At 37.6% G+C, this 27,641-nt stretch overlaps 1 protein-coding gene across 1 annotated transcript; it reads right to left on the bottom strand.

The window, feature by feature from the left end:
• Positions 1 to 1,771: 1,771 nt before the first annotated feature.
• On the bottom strand, positions 1,772 to 25,462 carry sdr42e2 (short chain dehydrogenase/reductase family 42E, member 2; the record flags this gene model as incomplete). Its single annotated transcript, XM_082140068.1, has 11 exons — positions 1,772 to 4,201; positions 13,817 to 13,890; positions 14,048 to 14,111; positions 15,663 to 15,728; positions 15,823 to 15,960; positions 16,419 to 16,501; positions 17,531 to 17,606; positions 21,255 to 21,373; positions 22,579 to 22,636; positions 23,705 to 23,800; positions 25,097 to 25,462. 11 exons carry the CDS (start codon positions 25,460 to 25,462, stop codon positions 3,992 to 3,994), a joined length of 1,350 nt encoding a protein of 449 aa, XP_081996194.1. The 3' UTR covers positions 1,772 to 3,991.
• Between the last annotated feature and the right edge of the window lie 2,179 nt (positions 25,463 to 27,641).

The raw sequence follows: 27,641 nt of genomic DNA on the forward strand, positions 1-27,641 counted from the left end.
CCAATCCAACATATCAATTAGCTTATTTTAAAGCTACTGTGTAGGATTTTCTTCCATCTAGCGGTGAAATTGTTTATGACTACCAACTGAATATTACCAGAGAATGTCTAATAAGGGGAGAACTTCCACTCTCAGTAAACTTCCGGCTTCTGAACTGGTTGCAGTTCCACTCTGGTTCCACATGAGGGCGCTCACAGGACGAGTGCAGAATGAATGGAGGTCTATGGCGCTATACCCCTCAAAATCCACTTTTCTCAGGATATAATTTTTTGTCTAGTAATTTGAATGTTGTATTCGAAAGGAGATGCAAAGAAATTACACATTGCTGGGTGTTAGATTTTTTTTTTAGAGTCACTTAATTGCTTTAAAAAGTCTTTTAAAACGTCAATGACGTCATCGTACGACCAGAGATACTGCTTTACGGCAATCCTTCAGTCACTTTGGTGCTTTCCCGCCCTGCACTTTCTTTTCTCTCGAGGCGTCGACAACACAGCTGACACAGGTAAATACACGTGCTAGAAGAGTTTTTGTTTTGTTTGTTTCTGGTCCCGCTTCGGATGCCAGGGTGCCATCAAGCTGTATCTCTGGTCGTAATCAGTCCTTCACTGACCAATCAGCGTTCATTAGCAGAATGCTAGCGTGTTATGGGCAACAACAACTCAACCTGTGAGAAATCGAAAGGACATAAGTACTCGTTCATTCAACTTTCAACCTATAACCCATGTTGAACTTGCAAAACCTACAATCAAATCTGAGATTTCTCAACGGCAATCGGGTGAAAGAGACACATTTAGCCGTCTAGCCCCATTGACTCCCATTCATTTTGCACTCATGGGCGATCGCCCCCAGTGGAACTCTGGTGGAACTACAACCAAAATTCGGTACAATAGGACTTAGTACGTTTACACGTACATGGTTATTTTGAAAAACGGAGACATTTCCCTTCGGTTGTGCCCCTCATTTACACGCAAACGGAGAATTCGCCTCTGAAATCGATTCTTTCTAAAAACTCCGGCCAGAGTGGAGTTTTAGACAGTCGACGTCACAGTAGGCGACAGAACTTGCACTGCGTCAAAGGTGTGACCTATATTTTCGGGATTCTGATTGGCTAACATGGGCTTGAGCTTCTCGTTACACTGCCACCTACAGGTTTGGCATGCTCTTGTCGGCATATACACGGGTTTGTGTAAACGAACACTTTTCTGAAAACGGAGAGGGTGAAATGTCCGTTTATGAAAATAACCGGCCACGTGTAAACGTAGCCTTAATAGGGAGTGGCCAGGCTCTCCGTAGACGGGCTCTGATATTACTTAGCCCCTCCCATTCCGAGGGAGTTTTAACTCCTACGGTGGTCGTATTATTTCAAATCTGCCGCAAGTCGCGAGTAATCTCCCCCTCGCATTCGTCACGGTGCCACTGAGTGTAAAAACACGAAAAGCTACACGCGAAGCTTGAATTTCCAGGTATGTCCCTCTTTGGCGAATGTATTTTCAAGATGGAGGCGCAACATGGCTGCCGCCATTCGAGCGACTCTCTCGTATGTATTATAAATGGCAGATTCTACGCTTATACGAGAATACTTGATTAGTTGGTAGAAGTAATTACAAATTAATGAGCACATATCATTTTGAAAGAACAAATAGTTTTTTGCTAAGAATCAACTTAAAAAATTACACAGTGTAGCTTTAATGTCTTTTTGTAGAAATATTTTTTCATTAGAACATAAATTCTCGCATGTAAAGCCAAATAAGGGCTTAAACGTGTTATTTTTGTAACTTGTGGCGCCCACTTGTGGTCTATTTTGGAATATTAATAAGATGCTTTTCTTTTTCTGTTAACCTCTAGATATCATAAGATAATGCAATATTTTAATAGCAAGAAGATTCACAGCACAGTTTATTCTTAAAAAAAAAAAGCCGAACACTTGTCTAATGTCACAGTTGTAGTTTACATGACGTACAACATATGGAAAAACAACGTGCAAAGTCCTAAAGACAACATCTGTGGAACTGTCCAGTAAATATACAAAGCAAAATCAAAAGATTATATAAGTCTACACTCACCATTACAAGCACAGCTTCAGAATATAAAACATTTCATTGGCATTCATGAATGCCACGCATGGCATACATTTATTGCTTATAAATGCCTAAAATGCAAAAATGTTAAATTCCCATTCACACACCACAACAGTTCATAATGGGGTTCATTGAGTCATACTAGAAACGAAGATCTTTAAACATCGTTGTGACATGACAGAAGAATCATGGGTCAGTGTGTGTGTATGTGTCTGTCTACCTAGCATTGTTCTGTCTGTCTTAGTAAGTATATTTCTTTCAAACTTTACTTTCAAAAATGTGTTTATTAACCTTATTTGAACTTCTTTGCTGAGGTAGAGACAAAACGCCTTTATCCTGGGTCATCTGAACAAAATATACTGTGAATGTTCTGAAGTGTGATTATGAATGTATATAAAGACATAGTGTATATGCTGAAAAAAAACCCCACATTCATTTTGTTTACTACATTTAGGAAGTGCAACTATTAATACACTTCATTCTCTGGAAGACCATAAGCAAATGCTCGTATCCATTAGGTGTCAAATAAACTCAGTGATATAACGTTTCAACATCACAATAAAAAAATTGCTGCCTGCCAAGATCACAACAAGACTTTCTTGCCTATTCCAAAATAATGAGAATAGGCTGCAGACTTAATAATATTATATTTAAAAAAACAATAAATACATTAATTATTGTCTAAATACTAACTTAGCATCATTTTAAAACACTTACTCACAATTTGTTTCTCCTAGTCACAGTCAAAGAGTGATATAGTTCCCAAGCTGCTCTGCAGGTTATATCTCAATTTTACTCAAACCCTGAATCACACCCCTCAAATGTATAAATATAGATCATATCCAATTACAACAACACAGTGATATTTGTTTCTAAAGTGATGTAGGATTGTGGTTAAAAATCTGATCGGATCTGATCTGAGCTAAAAAAAAAAGTTGCAGGTTCAAATTAGGGCTGAGCAATATAGCTAAAAATAAATAAATAAATAATAATCAATATTCTTCAGACATTTGACAATAGAAATCTCGACATAATCTGAAGCAAGCAGCCAGTGTAGTAGTCTATTAGATTCAAAATATTTAACTTATAGTTAATTTTAACTAATAATTATAGTTTTAATATCTAACTAAGTAAGTTAACATTTAGTTTAAAAATAATCAGTGCATGTTTTCAACACTGTTTTTAAATTATATTTCATAAGTTAAACTTATATGCACCAATATAACAATTTGCAGTAATAAAAAGAAGTAATTATGCATCTGTTTTTTTTACAGTAATGGCGCAAATTTGAAAATAAAACTAAAGTTGCGCTAGTCTTTTCTTCCCTCTGACGTAAATCTGAGTGAAACGGCTTCTGGAACAAGAACAAATGTAGACTATTTGTAACAAACTCGTCTTTTTTTGTTAATAAAAAACAAAAACAAGAACAAATGTAGGGCGGGGCTTGATTTGGTCCGTGAGGATTTGATTGGATGGTTGGATGGTTGTGGTTTACTATTGGTGGATCTCATGTGAGAGTGAAGAGAAGAGATGGCGCTGCAAAAGGGAGGGGAAGTTATTTTGATTAAAGATTATGAGGAAACATGAATTTAAACAAGCGATATTCCATTAAAAAACAAAACAAAGATTGTCAATTCTGATTTCTTGGTGACTAAACTGATTAACTAGTATTTCAACAGATTGGTAAATTAGCATTATATCAGATAATGAAATAAGTTTTTTTTTTTTTTTACTGTAAATTTAACTTAAGTATGTAAATCCTAAAATGTTGCTACCGTATTACCGTACGGTAAATTTCTGACAACCACAGCCAGTTTTTTTTTTTTACCGTAAATTTAACAGATTTTTTTTACAGTGTAATTTTCAATTCTCTACATCGCCCAGCCCTAGTTCGTTTCTCTAAGGAGTGAGCATTATTCCCAGCAGATCAGGAGTGAGAAGAGTCCGATCAGGAGCAGCAGGAACAGGAACCATGTGTTGGGGAACGAGGCGGCTGGACGTCCCGGTCGGCTCCGCAGGTACTGGTCCACCGAGTCAGTCAGGCTGAACTTCTCAGGAAAGAAGCCCAGTTCTCGCTGGGCCTTCTCGATTTTAAAGGTGTGACTGACAGCAATGCTTCTGACCTGAGAGGGATGCAGAGGTCATGAGAGGTCAGGAGAGGTCAACATGCTAACAGCAGACTGATCTGGGGCCTGTACCATGATGGTAGTTGAACAAACTTTAGAGTTGACAAAACCAAACCAATCCAACGAGGCTTTGTTGGTATCATGATGCTGATTATACAATTTCTCTGTCAACTCAGGCTTTGATCCTGAGTTTAGGAGTTTAGGTGTGACATCAGTAGCGAACAGCCAATCACATGCTGAGAAATAGTGGAACTGCGATTCATTTCTCACGAGAGAAGCAGCGCGATTCACTTCTCTCTTCTGCAGAATATTACCAGATTAAAAGAAATATTAAGAATGTGAACAAATTTACACAGCAAGAAGAAAACAGCTGTCTATGAAAGAGCACAACTAAACGAAAAAGTCTTGCTATATCAGTGCAAGTTAAAGTTGTGAAGTTAGTTTATACAGTTGATACAGGTATTGAGAGAATTGAACATTTAAGCTCACATGTAGTCATTTTATAGCTTCATCTGTTGATTCTAAAGCGTATTTATATTACCTGGCTTTATATATTTAAACTGTGCGTAAAAATAATTGATAAACTAAAATTGTACATGTGATCGATTAATAATTGCATAAATAATATCTAAATCATACAAAATTATTATTCTAAATAAGTGTTGCTAAAAGCCAGACGAATTTGTCTTTAAAAATCATTTGCTATGCAGTGATCTTTAATTTAGAGTAGAAACAGGTGGAGTGGCTTTATCCTTTGCTCGGTTCGGTTTGCAACCTCTTACCTGGAACATCACCTGACCCTGACCAGGTTAGCCGTGGAGCGTAAGTTACTATGGCGATGAACACTGCTAAAAGCCAAACCACTTTCATGGTGCCTAAAACCCAGAGTTGGCACAAACTAAACTGAAACATAGCTGGCTATCCACCTAAACCGGCCTCATGGTACAGGCCCCAGATCAGACACACAGGTCACATGCTGTCACCTACTGGACACCTCAGAGACACATGCTTCGGTAAAAACAAGTGCACTTCATTGTATTAATGTGCACTTGTGGTGTAGTAACTTAAAATCTTAAACATATATATACTGTAATATATATATAGAGTATATAACATAAATATACTCTTATGTATATATATATATATATATATATATATATATATATATATACATATTTATATATACATATTAACACTGTACTTGCAGATAATATAATGGGAAAAAAAGGTCACTTAAAAGAGTATTGTGAACTGTTTCATGACTTAACACACATAAGTAAACTTTTAAAAAGTGTTTTTGTAAAAATATTAAACGTTTTACTTATACAGTATACATTTTAAATGATTGTTTCAATAATCTTTTGTCATGCTTTAAAGAAGTACACTTATTTTGATGTATTGACTAAAGTACTAAAGCACATGTAAAGTACATTATTTTAATTTAAACTAGTGTTATTTGATATATTATATTTAAAATGGTGTAAATTACAACTTCATTATTACAAATGTGGATCAGATAACATTATATTTTGAGTTTCTATTTATTAAACCAATCTCATTCATTGTATTAACTAAAAAAAATTATTTCAATGAATGTAACATTCTAAGGCAACCAGCTAATTTACTTTTTTAAGTTAAACCAACAATCATTTTTACAGTGAAATTACATACAAAATATATTTAAATAGACCATAAAAATACAATCAACTTGGATGTTTAAGTAATTTGAACTTAAATTACATTAAACTGACTGGAATTATATTTAAATGAGTTGAATCTTGTATAACTTATAGAAAAAGTTCAAGTTGAAAGTTGAGTTAAAGTAATGTAAAAACATTGTCATGACTAATTGATCATATAATTTTTTACAGTGCACATACATGACACACGTTTCAATAAAAAGAAAATGACATTAAAATATATTTTAGTTTATCAAAAATGCTTTGCAGTAACTTTAACCAAATTTCAAAGACAATAGAAATAATTATGAAATTACATATAAAGATGTACTTAAGTCCTACGTAAGTTAGTCAAAAAAACGCTTAAATTCAACTAATTACATTTAATATGAATTTAAACAAGAAAAAAAAATGTAATAGTAAATAATACGCAATTATGTTACATTCAGTTCACACTTAAGTATATTCTTGCAAAATTGTAAATAGTATTTAGTATTAAAAAAGTTTGTTTGTGTCTGTTTTTTGTTTGTTTGTGGTAATCGTTATTCTGTAAAAAAGTTTTTTATTTGAGTTGGTGGGACTGCTTTTCTCATTGGTGGACTGGTTTAAAGCATGATGAGAGTTTAGGTAGATTAAGAGGTGTCACAGTCAGATTGTCCTGAAGCGGGACACGCCGCTGAGAGATGGGCTCTGGATTTGACTTCACAGATCAGATTCTGAGGGCTTCACATTTACTAATGGCTTTAATGACCTCCTTTTACCTGGCATTACTTTTACATTGAGTGTGTGTGTACCCGTGCGCTCTCCTGGCACCACGAAATGCCCCCGCGGTCTCTCTCCCCTTACCAGCCTTCAGATTGGGTATCGACACGGAAAATCTGCAGTGGGCCGAGAGCCAGAGCCGGTTCCCCTGACCCAACACACACTGCTGTCTAGACCAGGAGCCGTCTGAAGAGTGTGTGTGGGCACCTTATAAAGCTCATACTCTCGAGCAGGTATTATATGTGTAAATAATGTGTGTGAATATGTGTATCATAATTGTAATTTGTATATATGTGTGTATGTGTATTTAGGTATACATACATATGTGACCCTGGATGTGACCAAAAAAAAAACAAAAAAAAAAACAGTCACATTGGTCAATTTTTTTAAATTGGGAGGTATACATGCTGAAAACATAAGCGTTCCATTGATGCATGGTTTGTTAGGATAGGACGATATTTGGCCGAGATACAAATATTTGAAAATCTGGAATCTGAGGATGCAGCAAAATTGAAACATTGAGAAAAACGCCTTTAAAGTTGTCCATCTATGTTCGCGATTGTGCTGCATTCACTCACAAAACTAAATGTTTTATCTATTTACGGTAGGAAATTTACAAAATATCTTCATGGAACATGATCTTTACTTAATATCCTCATGATTTTTGCCATAAAAGAAAAATCGAGAATTTTGAGTTGTGACTGATTTTGTGATCCAGGGTCACATGTGTGTTTATATGTGTATGTGTATAGTTATTATTTGTAATGTATATGTATAGATATGTAAATATATATATATGGGAGATAAAGTGTTCTATTTTTTTTCTATGTATATTGTGTTATTATATGGTTAGTTTTCGGACCGCCCCCGGACCCCCCCAATACAGTAAAACTGCACATTTTAGAGTGGCCTTTTATTGTGGCCAGCCTAAGGCACACCTGTGCGATAAGCTATATCTAATCAGCATCTTGATATGCCACACCTGTGTACTGGATGGATTATCTCGGCAAAAGAGAAGTGCACACTAACACAGATTTAGACAGATTTGTGAACAATATTTGAGAGAAAAAGTCTTAGATCTTTGAGTTCAACTCATGAAAAATGGGAGCAAAAACAAAAGTGTTTTGTTTATAATTTTGTTCAGTGTATATATTTTTTTTCTTTTTTTTTCTCGAAATAAACTTCAATCAATCAAAAAAGCTAATGAATGCTTATTAATCTGATGTTAGTTTCCCCAGTAGTGCCAACAGATGAAAAAGCAGGTAAGTGTCCTCTAAACATAGCTTGTTCTTATTTACACACCTGACTTTTTCTTCACACTAAAACAAAACTCTTACAATATTTTTTTTCCCCCAAAGTGTGAAAGTAAGATTCTAAAAGTTTCTTATATTCAGTATATATACTCTTATTACAATTTAAAATAATTGTTTTCTATGTGAACATATTTTAAATTGTAATTTATTCCCGTGATGCAAAGCTGAATTATTTACACTCACCGGCCACTTTATTAGGTACACCTGTTCAAATGCTTGTTAATGCAAATATCTAATCAGCCAATCACATGCAGCAATTCAATGCATTTAGACATGATCAATAAGATCTGCTGAAGTTCAAACTGAGCATCAGAATGGGGAAGAAATGTGATTTAAGTGACTTTAAATGTGTCTTGGTTGTTGTTGCCAGATGGGCTGGTCTGAGTATTTCAGAAACTGATGATCTACTGAGGTTTTCACGCACAACTATCTCTAGGGTTTAGAGAGAATGGTCCGAAAAAGAGAAAATAATCATCATCTTCTGATGGCCCTTACAGCAGGATAACACACACGTCACAAAGCTCAAATCATCTCAAACTGGTTTCTCGTTCATGACAGTGAGTCACTAAACTCCAGATCTCAGTCCAGTAGGGCAGCTCTGGGAAGTGGAGGAACAGGAGATTCACATCATGGATGAGCAGCTGATAAATCTGCAGCAACTGTGTGAAGATTTCATGACAATATGGAGCAAAGTCTCTGAGGAATGTTTCCAGCAGCTGTTGAATCTGTGCCATGAGGAATTAAGGCAGTTTCTGAAGGCAAAAGATGTATCTTCAGTGGCTGGTGAGTGTATAAACACACTGAACAGTGAAACGTCTCAGTGTCAGCACTCTTGAAACACTGTTCAGTTTTCAGATGAAGGCAACTTTGTATCGACATGTGAATCTTTCAAATATGATCCTTAAAATTGTAATCAAGGATGTAAAGTTGCTTTGAAACATTATTGTGAAAAGTGCTATTCAAATTAACTTTAATTTAATTGAGTCAAAGCATATTATAAGAGACCTGGGAATGCATAGAAATAATTTCCACAAATTACTACTTCTATAATATTTCATTACAGGACACTGTTGTTCACACTAGTTAGTCAGATCAGTTTAATAGATAACTTGGTATTAACCCAGGAATAGCTGCTAGTAGACAGTAGATCTGACATTTTGTTCTGATATCATATCTTTAAACTTTCAGCTCAGAACGTAAAATCCCACATTTGGATAATTTAGAGGTGGACTGTGTGATCAGATCATGCTATGAAACAGACTAGTGCCATCTAGTGGACAGAGGGCAGTGTACACTTACAAACAAACCTTATAAACCGTAATATATGACACATTCAACTAATATAAATAGAGTATGCTGGCCACAAAAAGTATTTGGACACATAAGCCACACTACGAATGTAACAAAATATCAAACCGAACAGAGGCTTCTTTAGTTCCAAACCATAAAATAATAAATCCATTCATATTCATAAGTGTCCAGATGTGTCTCAGTAGTTTTGATACCACTGTAAATAATATATAGAGTAAGATTTGTCTCAGAAACTGGGATGAAGGTCGCTATCATGTGATTGACATACTCGTTTCCTGGTTCTTGTGCGTGTGTGTGTGTGTGCCTTTCCTTCACCTGTCCATCTCAAACCTAAAGCTCCAGCAAGGAGCTGGTGCCTCATGTTTTATTCACAAAGCAATCATCAAACCTGCCTCCACCTGAGCAGAATCACCCGTCAGGCCGTGGCTTGTGTTTCTCATGACTAATGCATGTCTCAGCACCAGTCCACACCTAAAGCAACCCGTTCTTCCTCAGACTTCAGGCCAACTGGCTCATCACGATTTACTACCATCCCAGAATCCACTGTGACACTTAAACAGCACATGCAGACTTCATGGTTACAGATGCCTGCTGGTGTGATGAATGAGATCTGATGGATCTTACAGACGTGAAGTTCATTATGTTGAGTGCAGGAGGACTGGAGCTGCTGTGATTATAGAGTAGAAGGATTATAGAGTTAAAGTTTATTATTTTGAGTGCAGGAGGACTGGAGCTGCTGTGATTATAGAGTAGAAGGATTATAGAGTTAAAGTTTATTATTTTGAGTGCAGGAGGACTGGAGCTGCTGTGATTATAGAGTAGAAGGATTATAGAGTTAAAGTTTATTATTTTGAGTGCAGGAGGACTGGAGCTGCTGTGATTATAGAGTAGAAGGATTATAGAGTTGAAGTTCATTACGTTGAGTGCAGGAGGACTGGAGCTGCTGTGATTATAGGGTTGAAGGATTATAGAGTTGATGGATTATAGAGTTGAAGTTCATTACGTTGAGTGCAGGAGGACTGGAGCTGCTGTGATAATAGAGTTGAAGGATTATAGAGTTGATGGATTATAGAGTTGAAGTTCATTACGTTGAGTGCAGGAGGACTGGAGCTGCTGTGATTATAGAGTTGATGGATTATAGAGTTGATGGATTATAGAGTTGAAGTTCATTACGTTGAGTGCAGGAGGACTGGAGCTGCTGTGATTATAGAGTTGAAGTTCATTACGTTGAGTACAGGAGGACTGGAGCTGCTGTGATTAGAGTTGATGGATTATAGAGTTGAAGTTCATTATACGTTGAGTGCAGGAGGACTTGTGCTGCTGTGATTATAGAGTTGAAGGGTAATATAATTGAAGGATTATAGAGTTGAAGTTCATTACGTTGAGTACAGAAGGACTGGAGCTGCTGTGATTATAGAGTTGAAGGATTATAGAGTTGAAGTTCATTATTTTGAGTGCAGGAGGACTGGAGCTGCTGTGATTATAGAGTAGAAGGATTATAGAGTTAAAGTTTATTATTTTGAGTGCAGGAGGACTGGAGCTGCTGTGATTATAGAGTAGAAGGATTATAGAGTTAAAGTTTATTATTTTGAGTGCAGGAGGACTGGAGCTGCTGTGATTATAGAGTAGAAGGATTATAGAGTTAAAGTTTATTATTTTGAGTGCAGGAGGACTGGAGCTGCTGTGATTATAGAGTAGAAGGATTATAGAGTTGAAGTTCATTACGTTGAGTGCAGGAGGACTGGAGCTGCTGTGATTATAGGGTTGAAGGATTATAGAGTTGATGGATTATAGAGTTGAAGTTCATTACGTTGAGTGCAGGAGGACTGGAGCTGCTGTGATAATAGAGTTGAAGGATTATAGAGTTGATGGATTATAGAGTTGAAGTTCATTACGTTGAGTGCAGGAGGACTGGAGCTGCTGTGATTATAGAGTTGATGGATTATAGAGTTGATGGATTATAGAGTTGAAGTTCATTACGTTGAGTGCAGGAGGACTGGAGCTGCTGTGATTATAGAGTTGAAGTTCATTACGTTGAGTACAGGAGGACTGGAGCTGCTGTGATTAGAGTTGATGGATTATAGAGTTGAAGTTCATTATACGTTGAGTGCAGGAGGACTTGTGCTGCTGTGATTATAGAGTTGAAGGGTAATATAATTGAAGGATTATAGAGTTGAAGTTCATTACGTTGAGTACAGAAGGACTGGAGCTGCTGTGATTATAGAGTTGAAGGATTATAGAGTTGAAGTTCATTATTTTGAGTGCAGGAGGACTGGAGCTGCTGTGATTATAGAGTTGAAGGGTAATAGAGTTGAAGGATTTTAGAGCTGAAGTTCATTATGTTGAGTGCAGGAGTGCTGGATCTGCTGTGATTATAGAGTTGATGATTATAGAGTTGAAGGATAATAGATTTGAAGGATAACAGATCTGAAGGACAATAGAGTTGAAGGATTATAGAGTTGAAGTTCATTATGTTGAGTACTGGAGCTGCTGTAATTATAGAGTAGAAGGATTATAGAGTTGATTGATTATCGAGTTGAACTTCATTACGTGGAGTGCAGGAGTGCCGGATCTGCTGTGCATGTTAAGGAGAGTTAAAGGAAGTATATGCTGATGGAAACCTAAGATGTCACACTTTGGCTAGAGTTGTTGCCATGGCGCCTGAACCTTCAGTTTATCACTTACTCACACTCACACACACACACACACACACACACACACACACACACACACACACACACCGGCCACTTTATTAGGTACACCCTGCTAGCGGGTCGGACCCTGTTTTGCCTTCAGAAACTGCCTTAATTCCTCATGGCACAGGTTCAACAGCTGCTGGAAACATTCCTCAGAGACTTTGCTCCATATTGTCATGAAATCTTCACACAGTTGCTGCAGATTTATCAGCTGCTCATCCATGATGTGAATCTCCTGTTCCTCCACTTCCCAGAGCTGCCCTACTGGACTGAGAGCCGTTGGAGTTTAGTGACTCACTGTCATGATCCAGAAACCAGCCTGAGATGAGATTGAGATTTGTGACGTGTGTGTTATCCTGCTGTAAGGGCCATCAGAAGATGATGCACTGGTCATAAAGGGATAAACATGATCAGCAACAATACTCAGGAAGGCTGTGGTGTTTAAACAATGATCAACTGATACTAAGAGACCCAAAGTGTGCCAAGAAAATATCCCTCACACCATTACACCACCAGCAGCCTGAACTGCTGATAGAAGGCATTACTGATCCATGCTTTTGTAAGAATGGAAATGGGAAGGTTTAAATAAAGTTAGATGGTACGCGAGATATCGCGAGCGTAAGAAACACGCGAAAAGGGGAGGAGTTGAAAAAGAGGAAGAAGAGAGATGATATGGATGGAGAAATGGACGATGTAATCGGTTGGAACGATGTAGAGTCATAGTTAAGAGAAATGTTGAAATAAACACTGAGTTCTGAGCACAGAAGTCTTGGTCTGACTCCTCTATCAAGTGACTACGACAGATACAGAAAATAGCCAAGAACCCACGCATAATACTCGGTAAGCACGGATTCATTGAGACTCGCAAATCCGAGTATTACACTTTCACACTGTTTACACCAAATTCTGACCCTCCAATCTGAATGTTGCAGCAAAAATAGAGACTCATCAGACCAGGTAATGTTTTTTTTTTCAGTCTTCTACTGTGAGTCCAGCCCGTCTGGCACCAACAACCATGCCACGCTCAAAGTCACTTAAAGCACCCTTTCCCCCCATTCTGATGCTCAGTTTGAACATTAGCAGATTGTCTTGACCATATCAGCATACCTAAATGCATTGAAGGTACGTTTACATGACAATGATATACTTAAAACTCAGAATTATTTCCTTTTTTACGTTTTCCGTGTACATGTCAAAACGATCCCCATTCACACGGATCTGCGGAAACTACTAAAAACGCTGTATTCTGCTGCCAGGCCATTAGATGGCGATGAAACACTTTAGACTGAACACGTAATACGCATGTGCGTGACGTCATCGCCTTCAGAGATTTGCATTATTGTTGTTTACATGGAGACCGTTTTCAAAAGTGCGGTTTTTCAGGCACCCAAAGCGCTGTTGCCGTGTAAACGAACGGCCAAAACGCATAAACGTTTTTCGTTTTTAGTTGAAAATGATGTGATGAAAACAGCCCCTGAGTTGCTGCATGTAATTGGCTAATTCGATATTTGCATTAACGAGCAGTTAATGTTAGGTGTTAGGTGTACCTAATAAAGTGGCCGGTGAGTGTACATCTGCCAGTAAATGAAAGCTATATAGTCTAAATTATGAAACTTTATCTTGATATAATTTTCTTTGATATTCAGTATGCATATTATCATTGGTTTATCTTACTATGGTTACATAGATTACAGCTCCTCTGAGTGTGTTTGTCTGTTTGTTAATGGGGTTTAATTACCTATAATAGCGGAGGGAGAATGCAGTGTCACACTGCTCTCAAGGTGGCATCAAAACAACTATAGTAGGAAAAAGTGATCAGAGCAAACTGCATAATGTAATGACTCGTTTTACCTCGTTTCTGGTCAGAAGCAATGGGATTTCCAGGATAGGCCTCAGAGTCACATGCAGTCGCTCCATCAGAATTGCTGGAGAAGACAAGAAAGTTCATTTAACCACTAAATTTCTCAATTCAAGCTCAAGGCACAAAAATAGGATAAAAAAAAAAAGAATACGATTTATAGTTGCATTTGAACAACAGTTTATTAAAAAATGATAATAATAATTTTAATTTTAATGTCACACCTGCTGAGTAGACCAGAGACACAGGAAGGTGAATCAGCGGCCGACCGTAACCCAGTCTTTCAAACTGGAAATAGATAAAGGTATAGTATTGTAATACACAAAGAAATCTTTCAAATATATACGGGTTAATTAAATTAACAGTCAAACCAGAAATTATTCAGACACCAGATGTAATTTTTGAATATTATTTTTTTTTACTAGTGTGTGCAGGACACTATAGTTCATTTTATGTGAGTGAGGAGAGCAAAATAAAGTAAACTGTGACATATTATACCCAAAAATTCTTCATACAGTGACTAACAGTAAAAAATATACAAATTTGGGACCAAACTGTTACATGTATGCTCTGGCCCCGTTTACACGAAGGGAAGACGCAGATATTTCCCTGTGGTCCGGCCTCTCATTTACACGAAACCCCCGTTTTTATCACAGAAAACTAATATTTCTAAAAAACTCCGGCCAAAGTGGAGATTGCCGTGTCAAAAACGGGGTTTTAGGTTCTCAAACGTCACATTATGCGCCAGAAAATGCTTAATGTCATGTGAGCGCCCTAGGAAGTCGCTCGTGTTATTCGTTGTTGTCGATTCTGATAGGGGTGGTGGTGGCGCAGTGGATAAGACACATGCCTTTGGTGTGAGAGACCCGGGTTCGAATCCACTGTGAGACACCAATGTGTCCCTGAGCAAGACACTTAACCCCTAGTTGCTCCAGAGGCGTGCGACCTCTGACATATATAGCAATTGTAAGTCGCTTTGGATAAAAAAAGCGTCAGCCAAATGAATGAATAAATGAATAAATGATTGGCTTGCATGGCTTTATCCTTCTCCCTGCACTGCCGCCCATAGGTTTGGCATAGTTATGATGGCGCTCGACGGTGTATTTATGCGGGTTGATGTAAATTACAACTTGAAAACCATGTTGTGTGCACGATGTTATTATTGAAAACGGAGGGGGGGAAATATTTGTTTCCCTAAATATCCGGCTATGTGTAAATGTGGCCTCTGTCTTGTGTGTTTTTGGTTCAGTCCCTGTGACCTAGTTTTCCCCAGTCTGTCTTATTAGCAATGTCACTCACCTGTGCCCTGTTTATCACTTATCTCATTAGTTCTAGTATAAATACTCCCTGTGTCTTTCAGTCCTTTGTCTGAGCTCGTCTATGTGTAACTTGTGTTAGTGTGTGGATTTGCCTGTCTCCTGTGGATTTATTAAAAGACTATATTTTGAAATTCTCCCTTGTTGTGCGACACAAACACTATTCAGGTACTAACCATGTTTTGCTGAAGTGTTTTTTCTTTAATTGCTAATGCGACCTTTTTACACACAGACTGAACTAAATGAAGCATTGCTTGGTAATTGTTTGAGCTAAACTGGTATTATCTAATTGTGTAGTTAAATTTAACAGCTGACAGATATTCAACATAATTCATCTGTCTAACAGTCTAACAGAAGGACGGACAAAACCAGTGAAATATCAACTGATTATATAACTCTGAGTTCTAGTCATATTTTATTATCATTTTCTAAACAATAGCGAATAAATTGTGATAATGTGAGAAATGTTGAAGCTGTCTGAATACATTTAGGTTTGACTGTACTTGGATTGATTGCTACATACCAGAGGTGTCAACCATTCGAAGACATTGACAGACTCCCCATCATTGATAAAGTAGGCCTGTCCACTCTAAAAAAAACAAATTACACAAACAAACAAATACATTATGCATAATCTAGGTTCAATACTAATGATTGCATTAAAAATATCATGCCACACATACCGCCACAAAGGCTTTCTCCGCAGTGAGTGCTTCTGCTGCTAAAACATGAGCCGTCACCAAATTATCCACATGCACCCAGTTCATCTTGGCATTAGGGTCTCCAAAACAGAAGCTGAACAACCTCCTCTCCACATTCACCTGAGAAGAGAATCATAAAACCATGTTTCTGCATTCAACAAATCTTCACAGAGCTAACAGCACCCTCTAAAGGCCCCGATATCCTCCAAGCAAAAACGAGATTGGGGTTCGAGGCCGACTCGGAGCAGGGCAGATAGGATTGGAGGATGAGTTTAGGAGGCGGAGCAATGAAGAAGTTTGGTTTGATTCCATATGTCCAACAGCGTTTTTTAAATATAGCTTACCCCACCTTTAAAACTGAGGGTGAGTAGAATACAAGAGATTACATGAGGAAGCACAGACAGATGTGTCTGTATGTACAGTAGATACAGCACAAGCACATGCTGTAACAGGAGCTTCTCACAGACTTCATTAATATTGTACAGCTCTGGGCAACTCTGGCACAGCTGAGCCTGTACAACTGTCTGGGTGTGGGTGTGTGTGTGTGTGTGTGTGTGAGAGAGAGAGAGGGGTCTCACCATCACCCTGTGCAAATGTCTTCTCTCTTCAGGACCGTAGATACCAGAGGGGCGTAGGACACACGTCTGTAGAAGACCACCACCTATCACAGGAATACCTCAGTATTATAAGCAGTTTAACCATGACCTATTTTTTTCATATTCACAAATAAATTAAAAGATGCCTAAATATTATCTAAACAAGATTTTATTATTTAACCAAATCAATATGAGATTTTTTTTTACGTTGTCAATACTGCCATCATGTGCCGCTAGAGAGATATATAACATTAACAAAAGACTTCTGTGGTTGTACCACTAATGATGGCAATACTATGGTACTTTGATATTTACTATGGTACTAAATGATTACAAGTACCATTCCTTTCCTTGTGAAAAAGAAGTGTGCTTAATGTGTTTAATGTGCACTTGTAGTGTACTTTAAAAGTATTTAAGCAAAACTGTACTTGAAAATTACATCATTTTATTAACTATTGGTCCACATAAAGACCATTTAAGGGTTTTGGGTGCATAGATGGATGGATGGATAAATCGCAACTTCATCCTTACAAATAATTGTAATTCGTTTAAATTCATAAAATGTTTCAGTAGAAATTACATTTAAGTATATTTTAGTTTGCCATGAATGCTTGTCAGTACATTCAGCAGTAATTTTAACCAAATTTCACAACAGCCGCACTGGCCAATATATCATTTCTATTACTTTTATGCTTTTACTCATGATATCAAAGAAATCTGATGCTGATCTGCATGCTTGAAATAGAAATGCTCCTGAAAAAGTTGTTTCTCCCTTTGGGTTTTGTAAGGAGGTGTGCAATTATTAGTGCAGAGCCAACACACACACACACACACACACAGAATAAGCTTCCCTCGTGCTTGGCTTTATTGTTAAGCCTAGGTCTAATTTTAAAACAGTGTCAACAGGTCTGGTTGGGTTGGGTTGCAGGCGGTGGTCATTACCATAGCAGCTGTTACCTCAGTACCTCATCAGAAGTAGACACACACACACACACACACAATATGATCGGGGTACATGACACCACTTGCGCTTATTGCTATTGAGCCCAATAACAGGATTGACTTCAGAGATCAACAAGTTTCCATTTCCGTACCTTTTGTTGGTCTTCCATTGGCCGCGAGCACCATGTGTTCGGCGATAGCTTTAGTCCTGGAGTAATGGTCTATGTGCTTGAAGAGAGAACAAAAAAAAAAAATCACATTTAAATAAATGACAAGACTTGATGATCATTTGTAAACTGTACAATGACTTAGTCATGGGATAGTAGTCCTCAAATTAAATAGGGTGTCAATTCTCAAATAAAAATGCTCAGACTAAAAAAGTGTTCAATTAATTTGATAAATTTGAATTCTTTTTTTTTAATATTTGACCACAACATATTATAAACCACAATATACTATATAAAAGCTATTAATATGGTCATAATTTGTAGCCCAGGCATGATAAAAATTATGATGAACATAATGTTAATAGATAGCTTGTTTCAGCCATTAGTGAAAGTCATCACACATTAGTCAACCTCAGCCCGAAAATGAGCGCCAGTGAAATCCGAGTGTGTAAGCTGTACCGTTGTATGATTCATCAGATGTTATGTATTCATGTATGACGTTTGGGCAGACAAAAGCGGGTGACTTGTGTAGCACCTCACTTGAGTGAGGTGTCGGATGGACTAATTTGATTCCATTAACCTTCCTTAACTTCAGTCTACTGTTCTTCTGGACGGTGAACCGGAGCACACAGGAGAAGAGCACGAGTCGAGCTTCACCATGACACACTAATCCCTAGTGAAAGTCATCCACTTCTCATGCCTGTGATCACAGTGATCAGTAACGTAACAGATCAGTACATCCAGTGTACAGTAGATAGCATCACTGATTATAATGGGTTGTTGGCTTTTTTTTCTTTTTTGTGATGTTCCGCAAATCACCGGTGTAGACATGAGCTACGTCCTTGAGTCGACAACTCCAACGTTTTAAGTGGTGAAAAGAATTCGAACTAAATTAAACATCTGATTGGCATTTGCGTTCAAGCACAGCAAAATCTCCCGTGTTAAATTAACACCCCTCAGTGTAAATATGTGTCCAACTATAGGGTGTTAAAATGAACATTTAAGCAGTTAAGTGCTTATCCCATAATCAAATACCCCATAATTAAGTGATTAATTAAGTGATGATTGGCCATCAGTGACGACACCTGATGTTAATTTAATTAGATCATAATAATCTAGCAAATTATAGACCCATTTCAAATCTTCCATTTATGTCTAAAATATTAGAAAAAGTGGTGTCCGCTCAACTGGGCTCTTTCTTGCAACAAAATGATATCTATGAAAAGTTTCAGTCTGGATTCAGACCGCATCATAGCACTGAAACTGCGCTCGTTAAAATCACAAATGATTTACTTTTAGCTTCTGACCAAGGCTGTATCTCAATACTAGTTTTACTTGATCTTAGTGCTGCGTTCGATACTATAGATCACACAATACTCTTAGATCGACTACAAAATTATACTGGTGTTCAAGGACAAGCACTAAGCTGGTTCAAATCATACCTATCTGACCGCTACCATTTTGTCTATTTAAATGGAGAAAAATCGATCATAACTCCAGTAAACTATGGAGTGCCGCAGGGATCTGTATTAGGCCCTCTGTTATTTTCAATATATATGATGCCACTTGGAAATATTATAAGGAAACATGGAATTAGTTTCCATTGTTATGCTGATGACACTCAAATATATATTTCATCAAGGCCGGATGAAAACGCTAAATTTTCCAAATTGACAGAGTGTGTTAAAGATATAAAAGATTGGATGACGCGTAATTTTCTTTTATTAAATCCAGACAAGACAGAGGTAATACTTATCGGTTTAAAAAACCGCCCACAAAACCTCGCACAATACAACTTTAACATCATAGGATGTCCTGTTACTTTATCCTCTACAGTAAAAGACCTGGGTGTTATACTCGATTGCAACCTGTCTTTTGAAAATCATATTTCATATGTTACAAAAACAGCCTTTTTCCACCTTAGAAACATTGCTAAGCTACGTAATATGCTATCAGTTTCTGATGCAGAAAAGTTAGTTCATGCATTCATGACCTCGAGACTGGATTACTGTAATGCCTTATTAGCTGGTTGTCCTGCATCCTCAATAAACAAGCTACAGTTAGTCCAAAATGCCGCCGCTAGAGTTCTTACGAGATCAAGAAAATATGATCATATAACACCGATTTTATCATCACTGCATTGGTTACCTATAAAGTTCCGTATTAATTACAAGGTATTGCTACTGACTTATAAAACCCTAAACGGCTTAGCTCCAGTCTATTTAACGGATCTTCTATCGCCCTATAATCCATCGCGCTCTTTAAGATCACTAAATTCAAGGCTTTTGGTCATACCTAGGATATCCAGAACCACCAAAGGAGGGAGAGCATTTTCACATTTGGCTCCAAAACTCTGGAATAGTCTTCCTGATACTGTTCGTTGCTCAGACTCGCTCTCCCAGTTTAAAACTAGATTAAAGTCGCATCTCTTCAGCCAGGCATTCATATAATCCCACAGTTCAAACTACAATCCGGCCTCTAGCTCATAAATGCCAGAGGAGAACTGGCCCCCGACTGAGCCTGGGTTCTCCCAAGGTTTTTTTTTCTCCATTAGGTCACCTGATGGAGTTTTAGGACACCATTAGGTCACTTGATGGAGTTTTTCGGTTCCTTGCCACTGTTGCCTTTGGCTTGCTCAGTTGGTGATATTTTGGGGATATTTAATTTAATTTTATCAATCAATAAATTCCTCTTGAAACAAACTTTGTTGTATTATTTAAATTTAATACTGTGAAGCTGCTTTGATACAATCTGTATTGTGAAAAGCGCTATACAAATAAACTTGACTTGACTTGACTTAATAAGCAGAATCAGCGAAGGAAAGAGAAACAACAAGAACAGAAAAAAAGAGAAACACAAGAAAAACAACTGACTTCCAGCCATTACACATTATTGCACTTATTACTAACCAGTTTGACTTTATTTCTGTCATAAGTTCTTATTGAGAATAAACATAAGTTTAGATGTTAATGTTTTATGGAATGTTTCGTTTCACATCACCATTATGGGGATCAGTGTTTGCCGACAGCCGTACGCATCGATTTTACGGCGAAAGACTAACCCTTGAACTTGACGCACAACGTAATGATGAACGCGGTTGCCCTGTTTGTTTGCGATCAGGAGCCTGGCCACCCAATCAGAAGTTTGACCCACCCAATCAGGAGCTTGACCACCCAATCAGAAGCTTGACCCAACCAATCAGAAGCCTGGACACTCAATCAGGAGCCTGGCCCCCAATCAGGAGCCTAGCCACCCAATCAGGAGCCTTGCCACCCAATCAGGAGCCTGGCCACCCAATCAGTAGCTTGACCCACCCAATCAGAAGCCTGGTCACCAAATCAGGAGCCAGAAGCCTGGCCCCCCAATCAGAAGCCTGGCCCCCCAATCAGAAGCTTGACCACCCAATCAGAAGCCTGGTCACCAAATCAGGAGCCTAGCCACCCAATCAGAAGCCTGGCCACCCAATCAGAAGCCTAGCCACCCAATCAGGAGCTTTACCACACAATCAGGAGCCTGGCCCAACCAATCAGAAGCCTGTTCACCCAATCAGGAGCCTTTCAAAACCTGCTCCTTGCAGCTCAAAGCTGGAGCCGGGCCGGCTTTAGAACAGGGCTGGTGTTCAAAAAACAAGTCTCAAAGTACCAACATGTGTACTTCAGAAACGGTCTGAATGCAACATAAATCAGAGCACAGTCAGTGAGCATCTCACCATGTCCAGCGGCACGCAGGGAACAGAGTCTTCATCTCCATCCTCGATGGGTCTGCCAGCAAACGCCACATTCACTGTGCTGGTGTAGACGAGTCTCGGGATGCCCCGCTCCGTACAGACTACAACACACCAACCAGAACCACACACTTATAGCAGACTTTAAATGACATCAAACTTCTTATTCAGTGTTAAAGGATTAGTTCACTTCAGAATGAAAATTTCCTGATAATTTACTCACCTCCACGTCATCCAATGATGTTCATGTCTTTCTTTCTTCAGTCGAAAATAAATTAATTTCAGGATTTTTCTCCATATAGTGGACTTCAATGGGGTCCAACAGTTTGAAGGTCCAAATTGCAGTTTCAGTGCAGCTTCAAAGGCTCGACACAATCCCATCAGAGGAATAAGGGTCTTATCTAGCCAAACCATCATTCATTTTCTAAAATTTTTTTTTACATTTATATACTTTTTAACCACAAATGCTCGTCTTGAAAGGTCTCGCGTCACAGAAGGTGGAAGTACCAACAAACACCCTTTACAATTTTTTTTTTTTAAATAAATAAAAGTTAAAACAACGATGTTGGATAATTTTGAAGTTTGAGGAGAAAACGAGATGGAGTTTTTCGCCCTTCCCTACATTTTTGAACCGGAACAGGCGTGACCATTCAACGTGATTGCGTAATGCGTGGCGCATCACAGAGCTAGTGAGAGACAAGCATTTGTGGTTAAAAAGTAAGTAAATGTTTTTAGAAAATGGCCGATGGTTTGTCTAGATAAGACTCTTATTCCTCGGCTGGGATCGTGTCGAGACTTTGAAGCTGCACTGAAACTGATATTTGGACCTTCAACACATTGGATCCCATTGAAGTCACTATATGGAGAAAAATCCTGGAATGTTTCCCTCAAAAACCTTAATTTATTTTAGACTGAAGAAAGAAATACATGAATATCTTGGATGATGTGGGGGTGAGCAAATTATCCGAAATTTCTAATTCTGAAGTTAACTAATCCTTTACATATTTCTTTAGCGAAACTTGTCGCAAATCCTTCAAATATTGCCTCCCTACATGTGATGTTGCCTGTGAATCTGGTCAAAAGAAGGTATCTTAAAAGATCTTAAAATCTAGTGCACATTCAGTATAAAGCCTACATGGACAGCTCAATAAATGTACAACTCTATTTAGCCTTTGAATATGTAATCTGAAATGAACTCAATGGGAATTATTTCTAATACCATTAGAATACAAGCTCTAGTGAGAAACATTTATCTGAATAACAGGCCTAATAGTTACAGTACCAAATGATACAAATGTTGAAAGTTCACCGTTTATGACATTGTTCGTGCCGCCAACATTGACTGATTCAATCTGCTTTCTCTTCAGCTGCAGAACAAGAAAATACATGACCAGCGTATTTCACTTCAGTACGTTATGACATCAGTTCACTCCCTAAACACTCAGATATTATAATGAAACAATAATATTTATGATAAATTGAAAAATGAAACTTAAAGCATTTATCACATCATAATATATCTAATTATGGCTTATAACAACTATGCGTTGTGATTTTACAATTAACAAACTTCTTTTTTCTTTACTTTTTTTCTTTTTATGTTAAGATAGTGCTTACATGTTATGGATCCACACAATTGACACTCAACATTTTAAAATGAATGACTTCTGATCTTTAAATTGTCACTTTTTTTGTCATTTGTCTTTTCTATCATAACTAAATGATAAAATGCTGATGGATTAAAGTGCTTGGCATGATGATAATGACAGCAGTGTTGAGAACTGTGACTCTATGTTATAAAAATAACTTGTTCACAAATGTAAAACTGATAGAAAATATGTTTTCGATTTCGATCGCATACACTGGGGAAGGTAGAAAATGATAAATAGTAAAGATATTATGGCAAACAACATGTCAGCTTACACTTTTTTCACTTTAAAGCTATTACAATCCATCCTATAAAAGAATATAAAAAAAGAATGATGTGATATGGCATGTTTTATGCACATTAAAATGTTCGGTCACACTCGTTCGGTTCCAATTCTCACTTTTAACTATATTATCTATGGCTTTTGCCTCAATAAACTCCTTATTACTGCTTATTAATAGTTAGTAAGGTAGTTGTTAAGTTCAGGTATTGGTTCAGATTAAGGAATGTAGAAGATGATCATGCAGAATAAGGCATTAATATGTGCTTTATAAGTACTAATAAACAGCCAATATCCTAGTAATATGCATGATAATAAGCATATAGTTAATAGCAAGAATTGAACCCTAAACTAAAGTGTTACCAAATGTTCTACATGTAAATATTAATATACTGTAATTCAATGCAAAATAAGGACTCAAGAAATATTTCCATGCATCAGTCTCAGAGTTTTAGTGGATTCTGGTACAGACCGAGCTCTCATTAGATGCATGTTACACACACTGACCTGTTCAGGACCTGACATCCCGTAGGAAGCGGTGTGGAATATAACGTCCACTCCCGCACAGATCTTATACAGGGCATCGTAATCCCGGATATCAATCTGGAAGTAAGACACACACAGATGTACTGAATCATAATGCCTATTCAATCACAGTGATGGACAAAAGAAAATCATTCATTACAGTCTTCTCTCCCATTGTTAAATTTTTGTTCAATCCATAACACTTACTATAAGAAACTATAGTCTCTAGAACAACCAAACTGGGAATGAATATTCACATTATTCTTGACTTGCGTTCCAGATAAGTTGATTTGACCTCACTGAACCACAACAGTTTGCCTAAAACCTTTCGATCACTTTTAGACAATATTTCTAGATTGATGGAAACATCTAGCAAGCAACGTGTGAAACAATGTTAAGTCTGATGATGCGTCAACACTAATCGCATTGAATTAACATTACAAAGTGACGATGGTTCAGTCTCATGAGTGCTGTCGGCTTTCATCAACATTTCAATAATGATCCAACATACTTTAAACATTGAAACGTCAATCTCAACCCAAATGATGGTTTGCATGAATTAAAACTCAACATTGTAGCAATGTCACCTTGCTATCAGGGGTGTAACATACTATTTTTTTAAAAAAATTTTGCATCATCATCATCTATCATGTAAATTTCTTCACTAACATACTGGTTCTCGACTGCTTCAGGGCCCAGGTTTACATTGGACATCAACGCAGTAATAAAACCACTGGTTACAAAAATATCCTTCAAATCCAACATGAAAGTTGTTATTACCATGTAAAAAAGCTATTCATTTTACCATGTAAAACCACAATGTTCCCAAAATGATCAATGGGACATGGACTGAATACAAAAAAATTCAATTTGAAATTAAATGATTTCAATATTTGAGACAATATTTCACTGTACAAAAACACATTTTTGGTTGGCAGGAATAATCGGCACTTTTTGCACAGATTTGTTCATGATTTTCAAGGACGAGGACACGCACATCGGTCTAACTTCTTTGTCTTTAGCACAACCTTTGACATCAAGGATTTGGACATTTTTTCTCCTCCCTCTTTACTTTTAAATCCTAACTATGACAATATTATTATCAGTTATATTGATCATTGCTTTTTCCCCCACTATAAGAACAGACCCTCCAGTTGAGAACCCACAATCAAAAATTAAAAACATGAGCAAAACCTGCTGAAACATTAACATGGCAGTTTCAGATTCACTTTCACGGCTCTTCCCGTAGCCCAGCGGTTTCTCCGAGACATCCGAGTCATGAAAGCGCGTGCTGAAACCGGAGGCTTGAGCGCTGCACCTGCTTCTGTTACCCAACAGCCCCTCCACAACCCAGTGTCTCCAGTTTCCCCGTACCTGCTGGAAGACGGCTCCATCTGGGATATCCCAGGGCGGCTTGAGGAGATCCAGCATTAGGACCGTGGCGCCTTGTCCGGCTAGAGTCCGGCCCAGCCTGAACCCGAAGTACCCGGCTCCTCCTGTGACCAGCACCTTTCCGGCCCCGCTCCGGCTCTGATCCGGTCCCGCTCCGGCCCCGCTCCGGCTCTGATCCGGTCCCGCTCCGGCCCCGCTCCGGGCCTGATCCGGGCCCTCCAGCACGCAGTTGGGACTGTTGCACAGGGCGCCCACCGCCCCGTTGGCTCGGTGTCTGAAAGGGGGGGGGACGTCGCTGTGGCTCGGCCGACGACAGTCCAGGACACACGCACAGGACCGGTTCTCCATCATAACGCACTCAGTCTGGGGACGATCAGAGACAGTGAGAGTCTAATGAACCGGCGGACACTGTGAAACAGATCCGCCTGTGAGTGAGTGAGTGAGTGAGTGAATCGATGCATAATTCACCTCTCCATGTAAAGAGGCGGAAGACAAACTTTTCCTTACACTCGCCTTACCCAAAAAACATTCACACATTGACACACTATTTTGAATATACAGTCAAACCAAAAATTATGACTATATTTGCTGAAGTGTTTTTTTCTTAAATTGCTAATGCGACCTTTTTACACCACAGACTGAACACAATGAAGCATTGCTTGGTAATCGGTTGAGCTAAACTGGTACATGACCTCTATGACTTTCTTTCTCATGTGAAACACAGAAGAGGATATTAGAAAAACTGTTTTTGTCCATACAGTGAAAATCAGTGTGTTGTAAAACAGCACTGGAGCTCAATAACTTTCATTGCATGGCCAAATAAACACAGTCGTTTTTCACAATCTTCTTTTGTGTACAGAATAAGAAATGTTACACAAGTTTGATACGACACGAGGGCGAATATTAACCCTTTGAACTGAAATATAAATAGGAAAGAAACTTTATTCTCGAACACTTTTGAATAAGGTTTCATTAGTTAACATGTACTAAGAATAAACAATACTTCTACAGCATTTATTAATCTTTGTTAACCCACTATGGTATGCATTATGTTCTAACCATGAAATATACATTATATGTATCATAAAAAAAAAAGGGAGGGGGGACTTGGGGAAACTTTGCCGAACACTTTACCACAATGAAAAATGGTCAAAAAAGTAGTTTTTCTATAAAATTATGATTTTCTCTTCTATTTAATTGCAATCTTCTTTTAGAAATTGATAGATTTGTATACTTGGAACTCACGCAAACCAAAAATAAGTAGATCCCTATCATTCCCAGCTAACTCTGCACTCTGCACTCTTCCCATTGCCCTTTCCATAAAATATTGCTGTATTCATTTTCTGAAATGAAGAAATCCATTTGTTATTTATACATAAATACTACTTTACTACAATAAACACTTCAAATAAATAAATAACTGCAATCATATTATGGTTGCTACTTTCTATAAAAAAAATCCCAATGGGTTATAATACATTATTAAAATCAAAGGTTGTATCTAACATTAACAAATATTAATAAATACTGTAACAAGTGTATTGGTCATGGTTAGAATATGTTATTTAATACATTAACTAATGTAAACAAATAAAACCTTATTGTAAAGTGGGTAAAGTTCGATATTTATGAAAACATTTATGAAATCGAGGCATATCAAAGTCAGCCTTAAATCTGATGATTTTTCCCCACTCAGGCTCTGGTGAAATGTACAGTTTTCTTAGCTAATGTTTGGTCGTTTTGCTTATATTTTTGTGTCAAATTTACAACACAAAATAGGCCTATATCAACTCTTTTGATCAAACTGTAAAGAAACTGTTTGGGTTTTATTTGAGATCATTCCCATGAGATCATTCCCATCATTTGAAATGATTTCTCTGAATGAATGGTTTGATGAAATTCATGAATGTGTAATATACAAAATATGATTATTTTGTCTTCACCTTAAACTGTCAACACCATCAGATTTAATTCAATACATGGACCAGAAGTTCAAAAGTAATAAAGTATTTTAAATAATATATTATTATCCGATATTGAACAATATTGAGTGATAAGCAAAATAATAATAACAAAAAAGACACGTTTAGTTCGTAAGAATGACTCTGTAATCAACATGGAAACATGAAGACTGTTAAAATAAAGTATGACCCAGAATGGAAGCCTACTACACATTTCTCCAATATCGATAAAGCAATAATACAATAATCGATTTAAGTGCTCTATAAAGATGCACGTTCATTATCAGCATAGAAAAAAAGCATAGAAAATAACAATACATTTAGCATTTATTTAAATGGGACTGTAATCGATATACCGGTAAAGGCAGAAAGTCATTAAATTTGCATGTCCCCCTGTTTTTTTCCTGCACCTGCACATTGTATGTTTTTGATAGTTAAAAAACTTTAAAACGACACATACCTGTCAGTCACTGGTCATATGTGTGTGTTGTGTCCGTCAGCTGCGCGCGCGTCGCGTCATCTCGCTCGTGTTTCTGCTGTTCTGCAACTGTCAATCATCTCATCAC

Source organism: Leuciscus leuciscus (assembly GCF_965113295.1).
Source record: "Leuciscus leuciscus genome assembly, chromosome: 1".
In the NCBI taxonomy this organism is placed as follows: Eukaryota; Metazoa; Chordata; class Actinopteri; order Cypriniformes; family Leuciscidae; genus Leuciscus; species Leuciscus leuciscus.